Below are 10,752 nucleotides of genomic sequence, written 5' to 3'. Positions count from 1 at the left end.
ACCACTGGGGGGGGGGGGGGCGGGGGGAGGGGGGAGGGGGAGACGCTGCCGCTTATATATGGGGGCACGCGTGGCCTTGGGCTTGGCAGGCTGGCAGGCCTGGTCGACCATTGGATCGGGCCGCTGTTGTGCCTACCATTGGACCATGCCATGCCGGGCCAGTCCACCGTGCCGACCTCGGTCCGTGCTGTGTCAGGCCAGCCCACCGTGCCGAGGCATAGGCCCAAGCACGACCCAACAGCTAGGGCGTGCCATGCCTTGGCCGGGCCAAAACCTCGTGCCTTGGGCCGAGCCATCGGGCCCTATAGCCAACTATACCCCGTACCCTATTTTTGTGAGTTCCGAAAAACTGGATCATCATATATTTAAATTGACTAAATCTTATTTATGTAAGCTACCACTGAAAAATAATTAGTTGTAAATATGAGCACACGTGTTAAGTCTAGAGCTTAAACCTAGATATGTGATTCAACAACAAGGAACCTAATTAATTGAACTACGGTCTTTTCACCAATTACAAAAGAACAATTTTGTATTAAAAGTTTACAACGGCACAAATCTTCATAAAGCATCCAATTAATGTCTTAGAACAATACTCTAGCGTTCCAAAAATCCTTAATGCGCTAAGTACTCAACTGAGCAGCAAGCACGGCGAGAATCTCCGTGGCTATGGAGGGGAAGCTCGTGATCAGATGCTCGTACCCATCGCTCGCCATGACCGCCTTCAACCTCGCCGGCGACGTGACGAACCTCAAGATGGCGTCCTTGAGCTCGGGGCAGTCATGCTGCTCGGCCAACGCCAGCGATGTCGCCGCCGTGGCCACGACGACGTGCCTGAACAGCACGTCCTCGCACACCTTCTTCAGCCTCTCCATGCCGTACCTGTCGGCGGCGACGAGCAGGTGCTGCGCCATCACCGCCGCCGCCTCCTCGCCGTCGTCGTCCATCTCCGGCAGCTCGTCGGTGTAGACGAAGTGCAGGAACGCCGCGAACGCGTCGGCGTCCATGTCGTCGACGCGGACGATGGCCCTCGCGGCGCGCTCCCGCATGGAGCCGAACTGCTCCGCCCGGAACACCGGCGACCGCGCCGCCAGGATGCACCGGTGCGCCGCGAACGCCTCGCCGTCGACATTGAACCTCACGTCGGCCGCCGCCTCGGAGGCGAGGAGGTCGCCGAGGTGGCGGTGCAGGAGAGGCGGCGGCACGGCGGGCACCGTGACGGCGGCCGCGTCGTCGACGTCGACGCGGATGTCCGGGACGTTGAAGGTGAGGTCGCACCGGACGGCGAAGGAGTCGCCGCCGCCGCCGCCGTCGTCGAGATGCCCGGAATCCTCCAGATCAACCCTCCTGATGAAGCTCTTGATGGCCCAGAGATCATGTCCCTCGTAGAACGTGCACTTGTTGTCGCTGTGGCTGTACCGTGTCACCGGCTCGCCGGCGACGTCGAGCAAGCTGATCTTGACGCGTGCTCGGACGACGACATCGTCGTCGTCGCGGCCGGTCCGCACCAGAGCGAAGGATATCGAGCTGGAGAACTCCTGGTCGTACCCATTTGGATAGTACCGGAGACGCCATGTGTAGCCGCCGACGTGGAACTCGCCGGAGTTGAGGTGTTCGCCGGTTGCCATCATCATCTTCGTCCTCTTGTATCCCTCTATCCTCAGGACGTGGTGACCACTCGCCTCGGAGACGGCGACGGTCGAGCACGACGGCGATGGCGATGGCGACGGCGAGGCGTCGCCGGATTTCTCGGCGGCAGTGGGAGGCTCAGGTGTGAACGCGTCGACGACCATGCCACCGACCATGCGTGATGCAAACTTGAAGAAAAGCTGCGTCAGCCATGGACGCTGGCTAAGCTGATCGTCGGTGGTAGCTGCCGAATCCGTCGTCGTCGCCATGGCCATGCTCGTGTCGACGCGCCTGCGCAACATGTCCTCGCATACCAGCTTCAGCCTCTCCACTTGGTATTTGCCGGCCGCCGCGATCAACCGCCGCGCCATGGCTGGCACGTCGCGCGAGGCCATCTCCGGCAACGTGTCCGTGTACACGAAGTGAAGCAGAGCCCCGAACTCCCCGGCGCCCATGTCGTCGACGTCGACGCATCTACCGGCGGCCGCGCCGCCACGACCACAGAGCTCGGCCTTGAACACCGGCGACCGGGCAGCGAGCACGCACCTATGCGCGGCGAACGTCTCGCCGCCGCCGACCCTGAACGTGACGTCCGCGCCGTCGCCGGTGGAGAGGAGGCGGCGGAGGTGGGCGCGCAGGTCCGGCTCCGGCTCGACGCGGAGCTCCGTGGCCCTCATGACGGTGACGTCGCAGCGGACGGCGAAGCGGTCGCCGGCGAGGTGGCCCGACCTCTCGAGCTCGTCGTGGCCCCACGAGGAAGACCCCTGGGGCTCGGGAACCTGTGCACGTTGCCACCGTACGTGCGCGACGCCACCGGCTCGAGGTACGAGGTACTAGGAGTTACCAATCACATCTGTCCGTCCATTTGCAAGGGGTAAGATTGGAATGGGTAAAACATTGCCGCCGTAATAAGCCCGCAAGTAGCGATTGCCAACATATTTCTCCCAAGTCCCGACGATATCTTTCCCCTGTTCCGCCATCTTATCTCTTGGCGTCGCTCCACCCTGAAATTTCTCCATCGATGTGGACCGCCGCCTCGGCATGGTCACAATTTGTCAATTTCCAAGCGGCTGTAGAGCTTTTGGGAGGTCCTGATGGAGAGAAATTAGCAGAGTGTGTTGGAGTGCTTCGTCAAGGGGGCGGGAGGAGAAACGTGCAGTGGGAGCTCACCGGAGATTGATTGTAGCCGAGGAATGGAAAGGCATGCAGTGGGAAACTGGGAGCTCGCCGGAGATAAAATAAATGCACGCAAGCAGCCCATGCTGCATAGGAATCTAATACTGCATAGAAGGAGATAATCAGTTCATATCGGTGTTTCTTAGGTAAGAAAGATCATCGATCAACGCTTATGTTGGTTAACGTTGGTCCTAATATGATCGGTTAAAAGCTGTCAAAATTTAATTAAAAAACTTTACAGAACCTCGCCAGTACTTATGAACATTCACGGCAGGTAGTTTATAAGCAAACAGTCATAAACTCATAATCACATCCAGACACAAAATAACACAACTAACTCCATGACTAAACAACACGACAAGTACAGATCAATTATGTAGCCTGAGATTACATAGTTTCAAATTACATAATGTTACATACTGACAGGCCTAAGCCTCATATAAGCATACAAAAGAAAGGTACTGGCCACATGCAAATATTCTTCAATTCTGATCATCTAGGATCAGCTGTGCGCCTGTGCCACAATGGATTGTCTACATGCCTTTCCTTTTCTGCTGAACAGAGAGAAAAAAACTGCACAAGTCAGAAATAAAACTTCTCATGCCTAAACATAGCTGAGACATTTTTATTGAGAGAACAGAAACTAATCTAGAATTTGAGAGGCCAACATGTCGTTTCTGACAATGCCAAGAAACGATGAGACCACCTTACCAACATCATAGATATGTTCATACGTAGCTAATGTTTAATTATACACTAAGACAATCAGTAATTGTGTCATGGGCATTCCGTCGAACGCATTGAGTGCAAAATAAACAAAAGATCCTACGCACGATGTTCGCTGACCTCTGCGACCCGAGATGTCTCCCTCACAATCGCCCAACCACACGATCGCTGCATCCGTTGTACTCATAGTGGTCATCGCCAGGCCCCTCGCGTAATGGTCTCCGGATGCATAGGCCTGTTGCGTAAACAAGTTTCCGGGTTTCCGGATGTGTTTTGTGGAACAGAAATTGTTCGGTTCAAATTTTTTTGGAGAGTTTTGAAATTCGAAAACTTTCTCTTGGAAATGTAAATGAATATGGTAAGGCTACTATCTGCATGAATATGGTAAGGCTACTATCTATCGAAAATGGGTATGGATCCCTGGAGTTACGTCCAAATCCACTGGGTGGATTTCACTAAATCCAAGCCGTCCCAATAATTTCGATGGCTTCGATAAACCATCTCTTCTGGGAGTGGATTTTAATCTCTCGAGGGGATATCCCCTCGTTCTTTGCATATCACTCAAATAGTTATGAAAAAATTTAAAACAATTTGAAAAGATACATTAACATGTGATATATCACTCCAAAAACATGTAAGTTCAAATTCAACTTCTACATCTCGCAACGAGAAAAACAAATCAAACTACAGTTAGTTAACGTATATTCACAGTTAATTTTTTTTTCGTTGCGAGATGTAGAAGTTGAATTTGAACTTGCATATTTGTGAAGTGATATATCACATGTTAATAAATTTTCTCAAATTGTTTCAAATTTTTTCACAATCATTTAAGTGACATGCAAAGAACAAGAGGATATCTTCTCGAGGGATCAAAATAGTTTCCCCATCTCATCTTCCACCATAGTTATCTTGTAGAGCCTATTTTCTTTTTAAAAAAGTATTGTACAGCTTATAAAAAAAATTATCTCAAAAACATTATCTCTCAGAGAACATGTTATCTTCGAATTTTCTAATAGCAATTAGAGAAGAACAAACAAGACACGAACATTGCACCGACAAAAGCTTAGGCATGAATTAGTTTAATGAGGGCCTCAATGCCGTTAATTTTATAACAGCTTGGTTAAGAAATGTTTACAGATAATTTCCTATCCACGATGCTCTTCCGACACGCTATATCCGAATGGACAGACTTCGCAAGATAAAATAAACGGAGAATAGAATTGTTATTTCTGTCGTAAATGTGTAACTAGGAAGAGGTGACATGGTCACATCAAGCCTGTAGAAACAAAGTAAGGGGTCAGATCAGTCCAAATCCACCAAGTGGAGTTGGAAGGCAACTCCAGGGGATCTACGTCCGTCGAAAATTGTTGAAAACTTTCCGCAAACATATTTAGGAACTTTCCGAAAACAAATTTAGTTTTAATTCTTGAAATCAGAAACAAATTATTTTTCATATATAACCGATTAGTTTCAGCCTTCTTTACTTCAAATGTATATTCAGTATTGAGTTGGTTAATTGAATGTAGATATTTTTTCTATTATGGTGCTTTAGATATATTTTTTTGTCTTGTTATTTTTTTAAGGAAATGACACATATTTTGATAATATGTTTGTTCTGCGTTGAAAATATTGATATATTTTTTTATAAATTTGATCAAAATTAAAAACATTGACTAAGAAAAAAAATCAAAGTGACTTATAATATGAATTATAAAACGAAGGGAGTGACTGATAAAACATCATGATACATGGACTGAAACATCAAAATATTTAAGAGGAAAACCCAGATCTACCTCTTCCTCTACTCGACTGGCCGGTTTGCAACCGCATCTGCGTCGACGCCGTGCCAAGCTCCACTGCATCCGCGTAGCTGCCGGCGTTGACGCCGCAGCTCGGCCGTGTCCGCGTGTCCACCATCATTGACGCCACGTGGAGCTCGGCTCTCATTGTCGACGCCACACGGGGCATGGCCCCTCGTCATCGACGCTGCATGGAGCTCGGTCCGCCGTTTCCAGCGCTGCACGGCGCGACCGAGAACACCGGCCCATTGCTTCGCCGCCTCCGCCTCCGCCGAGGCTCAGCCTCCACCGCCGAGAGCAACGATGCCGTTCTCCGCCGCCACCTAGGCGCAGGTGCGCAGCAGCAACGAGAAAGGGGGAATAGGTGCGGAGAGAGAAGAAGAGGGAGAGAGAGAGAGACAGGATGAGGTAATGGATATGGACGTGTGGGACACGGACGTGGGTGCCCGATATTCTCCTTCCCTATCAGGTGCCCGAGTCAGGTCGTTTTCGTTAAATTTTTTTACATGATTTCAGTGCATGATTATCTTTTCTTATTTATTTAATGTGAAGCAATTTTCATGATCGGATGAAGCGAGTGCTGACGTGATAAAAAATATCCTATGGGTAGTGGATTTTAAAGGGAACATTCTCTCGTCATTTTCATGTCATCCAAATAGTTATAAAAGAATTTTAAAAAGTTTAACAAGATATAGATTAATGAATAAGTGGTAAATCACTCCACAAATATTTTCAGAAATATACTATGTTGCATCGGATACACGATTTTCAGAAATATTTTGAGAGATGAACACCGGGTGATCATGGCACTTCCGAACGGCTGTCACATCGACCTCGCATTGGACTGCGAAACAATCGTCTCGAAGATATTCCGATCGCTCCAATTCCTCCCTGGCGATGAAGTCCTTCAATCCCCAGTCATGGCCATGGTAGAACCCATGAACTCCGGCGTCCCGCGCCGGCGCCGCCTTGCCGGCGACATCAACCAGGCTGAACCGTGGCCGTCGCTGTCGCTAGGGTGGCCGCCGGCGGCGGCGAGCTGGAGGAAGACGCCGATGTGGTCCCTGTGCTTCTTGTTCTTGCCGTTGGGGTACAGCTGGAGACGCCATGAGTGGCCGCCGGCGTCGAAGACGCACGAGTCGACGTGCTCGCCGTTCCGGAGCACGCCGACGAGGTGCGAGTAGCCGTCGACCCTGAGAACGTGGGAGGTCGTCGACGGCCTGGAGACGATGGCGGAGGCGGTGCGCACGATACGGCCCGCCGCCGCCAATGACATGGCTGGCAGTGTGGACTGGACGGATCGAGAGACGGCGGCCGGCGCCGGAGCAGGAGATGCGGCGGGACGTTGTTGTTGATCTTTGTTGCAACTTTGCAAAAGATCGACACGGTAGCTTACAAACAAAGAAGGTATAATACGTGATTGAAATCCAACTCTTAATACAATTCCACTTAATTTCACTCAAAATCAGGCTCGAATAAACCTTTGAAACGTGATGTTTTGTGATATCTTTCATATATTCATATTATTGTTATTGTCTAAAATAAATATTACTTACAACTTTTACAATAATAATTGTTTATTCCTAATAATATACCCTTCCAACATCAAGTTTCCACCAAACAAAGGATATGAATTCCCTCCTAATTAAACACTCTCTTATTTCTGTATAGCAAATTAAAATTCCCACATTAATTCCCTTCATCATCTCCGACGGTTAATTTACATGCCTTTTCCCAATTGTTGATTTTACATTATCTTAGCTAGACTACTGTGTCTGTATGTCTATATATGTATTCTATTAGCACATGCGGTGAGGTCCCTGAGAGGCCGGAGGCAGAGGAAGTTTGTGATTTGATTGATTTGTATTGCCGATTTCGAGGAGAGGAGAGCATAGGGATTTCCAAACTGTAAAGATGTGCATCCATAATCTAAAAAATAAACTTTTACCCACACCTTACACTGTCCATTTCAACCACTGGCTTCTAATTATCATGGACACAATTTTTAAATGTTGATTAAATGGTGTGAATTTTAAAGATAGCTTCATATATGAAAGTTCTTCAAAAATTCAAACAAATCAATTTTTTCAAGTTTGTAATAGTTAATACTTATTAGTTTTACGCTAATTGAGTGTCTTCTCAAATAAGCCATGAACAAAATCGCTTGATCATCTCAATCGAACAGAGGTAAGGACGGTGCGTGCAGGTGGGTTGGGACACATATCAATATTGCTCTCTCCGTTCCATATAATAAGTCATTACTAGTCAAACTTATTTATGTTTGATTGAATTTATAGAAAATGTTTGATTAAATGTTGCAGAGGATATTTCGATAGTGTTCCATATTTCTATTTTCGACACACGGGGTTTGTTGATGTTTCAATGGTTCAAAAGCAATGTTTCCGCTAGTGTACTCGTGATATTTCTTTGTGTGTGGATCAATTTTTACAGTGGATTTTAGATAGTGTTTAATATTTTTCATCTTGATGTACAGGTGGCTTGTTTTGATGTACACAAGGTTTAAGTGTTTCAATGGCTTAAATCATTTTGTAGCATATGTTGAACCAAATTGTTTCATCTAGCGATCTCACCGTGTTTCACATTTTTTTTATAAACTGAAATATTCATTCGCTAAGTGCTAAAACATTGTTTTCGTAAAAGGTGAAACAACGCCCGAGTTTTTGGGGAAAAATCGGGCGAAAAGGGTGAAACAACGCCCAAGTTTTTGGGGAAAAATCGGGCGCCTGATTTGTAGGCGCTTCCCTATTAGAGGCATGTCATGAGGACTTTCGACCGAGACTGCCAAAACCGCTACAGCGAAGCACCGATCGACGAGCAAGATGCACACCTGGGATGAAACCATAAGGCGAAGCCTAGGAGATTCGCCATCAAGCCGGGAGGCCTTCACCTAAAAGGGCATGTTCGCTAAGTATGGCCCAGGTTAAGGCCCATTAAGGAGTTCTAGGCAAAATAGATCATTTTTTGCCCTCATAAATGCCCCTATCATAAAGGTATCCATGTAAATTCCTCTTACTAGTTAACCCTAGTATGCATGAGCTTGTACTAAGACTATAAATAATCCCCTAATTAAGGCATGTAACGGGGGATCCAAAAAAATTCCATCATTAATACATATTGTTTTACTTTTCCACTATAAGAGTGAACCACGTTCTTCGACGAACGCAGTTGTCATTCAACAACAAAATGGATTTATTTTATTATATCACGTTTATTTTTTTTTCATGATTTGATTGTATGATTTCCCTTTTGTCATTTAATGTGAAGCAATTTTCATGATCGGATGAACCGAGTGCTGACGTGATAGCTAGCACGTGAGGTAACATCAATCCATAATAATATCCAAATAATACTATAAGTGCACCATGTTATATACATAATCCTAAGTAGCTAATTTCATTACGACGCAGTGACCATATAGTATCTATCTACTCTTTATAAAATGGTGTAGAGTGGTGGCGGATCCGTCACCATTCCAACTGTCAACTCCCAACTTTTTGTTGAAGAAAAAAAAAAGACATATGAGACTAAAGCACCCACATATCAACTACTCCCAGTAATTCTATTTTTTTTATGAAAATATATTAATATGAGTCCGAAAAGTTCCACAAATGATTAATAACAAATATGCACATGCTTAAGTTGCTAACAACATATTAATGATATTTTTTTACTTAAGATTCCATTGCAATGCATGGATAAAATGCTATATAGTTACAGCAAAAGCATTAGATATACTATGTTGTATCAGATACATGATTTTCAGAAATATTTTGGGAGATAAACACCGGGTGATCATGGCACTTCCGAACGGTTGTGACATCGACGTCGCATTGGATTGCAAAACAATCATCTCGAAGATACTCCGATCGCTCCAATTCCTCCCTGGCGATGAAGTCCTTGAATCCCCAGTAATGGCCATGGTAGAAGCCGTGAACTCCGGCGTCCCGCGACGGCGCTGGCTTGCCGGCGACATCAACCAGGCTGAACCGTGGCCGGGCACGCACGCGGCCGTCGCCGTCGCTAGGGTGGCCGCCGGCGGCGGCGAGCTGGAGGAAGACGCCGATGTGGCTCCTGTTTGTTTGGTCGTTGCTGCCATTGGGGTAGAGCTGGAGACGCCAGGAGTGGCCGCCGGCGTCGAAGACGCACGAGTCGACGTGCTCGCCGGGCTGGAGCACGCCGACGAGGTGCGAGTAGCCGTCGACCCTGAGCACGTGGGAGGTCGTCGACGGCCTGGAGACGATGGCGGAGGCGGTGCGCACGATGCGACCCGCCGCCGCCGCCGCCAACGACATGGCTGGCAGTGTGGACTGGACGGATCGAGAGACGGCGGCCGGCGCCGGAGCAGGAGATGCGGCGGGGCGTTGTTGATCTTTGTTGCAACTATGCAAAAGATACGAGATACGGTAGCTTACAAACAGAGAAAGTATTATGCGTGATGAAATCCAACTCTTAATACAATTCCACTTAATTTGACTCAAAATCATGCTCGAATTAATAAACCTTTGAAACGTGCTGTTTTGTGATATCTTTCATATATTCATATTATTGTTATTGTCTAAAATAATTATTACTTACCACTTTTACAATAATTGTTTATTCCTAATAATATACCCTTCCAACATCAAATTCCCACGCACCAAACAAAGGATATGAACTCCCTCCTAATTAAACACTCTCTTATTTCTGTATAGCAAAATGAAATTCCCACATTAATTCCCTCCATCATCTCCGACGGTTAATTTCCATGCCTTTTCCCAATTGTTGATTATATTTTAGATTATCTTAGCTAGACTACTGTGTCTGTATGTCTATATATGTATCCTAGTAGCACATGCGGTGAGGTCCCTGAGAGGCCGGAGACAGAGGAAGTTTGTGATTTGATTTGTATTGCCCCGATTTCGAGGAGAGGAGAGCATAGGGATTTCCAAACTGTAAAGATGTGCATCCATAATCTAAAAAATATAACTTTTACCCTTCTCACACCTTCCACTGTCCGTTTCAACCACTGGCTTCTAATTATCATGGACACAATTTTTAAATGTTGATTAAATGGTGTGAATTTTAAAGATAGCTTCATATATGAAAGTTCTTCAAAAATTCAAACAAATCATTTTTTTCAAGTTTGTAATAGTTAATACTTATTAGTTTTACGCTAATTGAGTGCCTTCTCAAATAAGCCATGAACAAAATCGTTTGATCTCAATCGAACAGAGGTAAGGACAGTGCGTGCAGGTGGGTTGGGACACATATCAATATTGCTCTCTCCGTTCCATATAATAAGTCATTACCAGTCAAACTTATTTATGTTTGATTGAATTTATAGAAAATGTTTGATTAAATGTTGCAGTGGATATTTCGATAGTGTTCCATATTTCTATTTTTGACACACGGGGTTTGTTGA

At 46.4% G+C, this 10,752-nt stretch overlaps 2 protein-coding genes and 1 pseudogene across 2 annotated transcripts; all 3 read right to left on the bottom strand.

Annotated features, from left to right (window-relative positions):
* Positions 1-558: 558 nt before the first annotated feature.
* On the bottom strand, positions 559-2,540 carry LOC127755337 (BTB/POZ and MATH domain-containing protein 1-like). The gene has a single exon (XM_052280992.1). It carries the CDS (start codon positions 2,304-2,306, stop codon positions 624-626), a length of 1,683 nt encoding a protein of 560 aa, XP_052136952.1. The 5' UTR covers positions 2,307-2,540; the 3' UTR covers positions 559-623.
* A 3,533-nt stretch (positions 2,541-6,073) lies between these two features.
* Positions 6,074-6,675, bottom strand: LOC127755339 (BTB/POZ and MATH domain-containing protein 3-like; annotated as a pseudogene).
* A 2,410-nt stretch (positions 6,676-9,085) lies between these two features.
* LOC127755338 (BTB/POZ and MATH domain-containing protein 5-like) lies at positions 9,086-9,643 on the bottom strand. Its single transcript, XM_052280994.1, has one exon. It carries the CDS (start codon positions 9,641-9,643, stop codon positions 9,086-9,088), a length of 558 nt encoding a protein of 185 aa, XP_052136954.1.
* Between the last annotated feature and the right edge of the window lie 1,109 nt (positions 9,644-10,752).

Source organism: Oryza glaberrima, chromosome 11 (genome assembly GCF_000147395.1).
Source record: "Oryza glaberrima chromosome 11, OglaRS2, whole genome shotgun sequence".
Taxonomy (NCBI): Eukaryota; Viridiplantae; Streptophyta; class Magnoliopsida; order Poales; family Poaceae; genus Oryza; species Oryza glaberrima.
Note: the sequence above shows the minus strand (reverse complement) of the source record. Positions and strands in the feature narration are given on the sequence as shown.

What these genes read in the sequence shown, in the direction of transcription:
- LOC127755338 (XM_052280994.1), bottom strand. Translation starts at nt 9,643, where the DNA reads ATGTCGTTGGCGGCGGCGGCGGCGGGTCGCATCGTGCGCACCGCCTCC.
- LOC127755337 (XM_052280992.1), bottom strand. Translation starts at nt 2,306, where the DNA reads ATGAGGGCCACGGAGCTCCGCGTCGAGCCGGAGCCGGACCTGCGCGCC.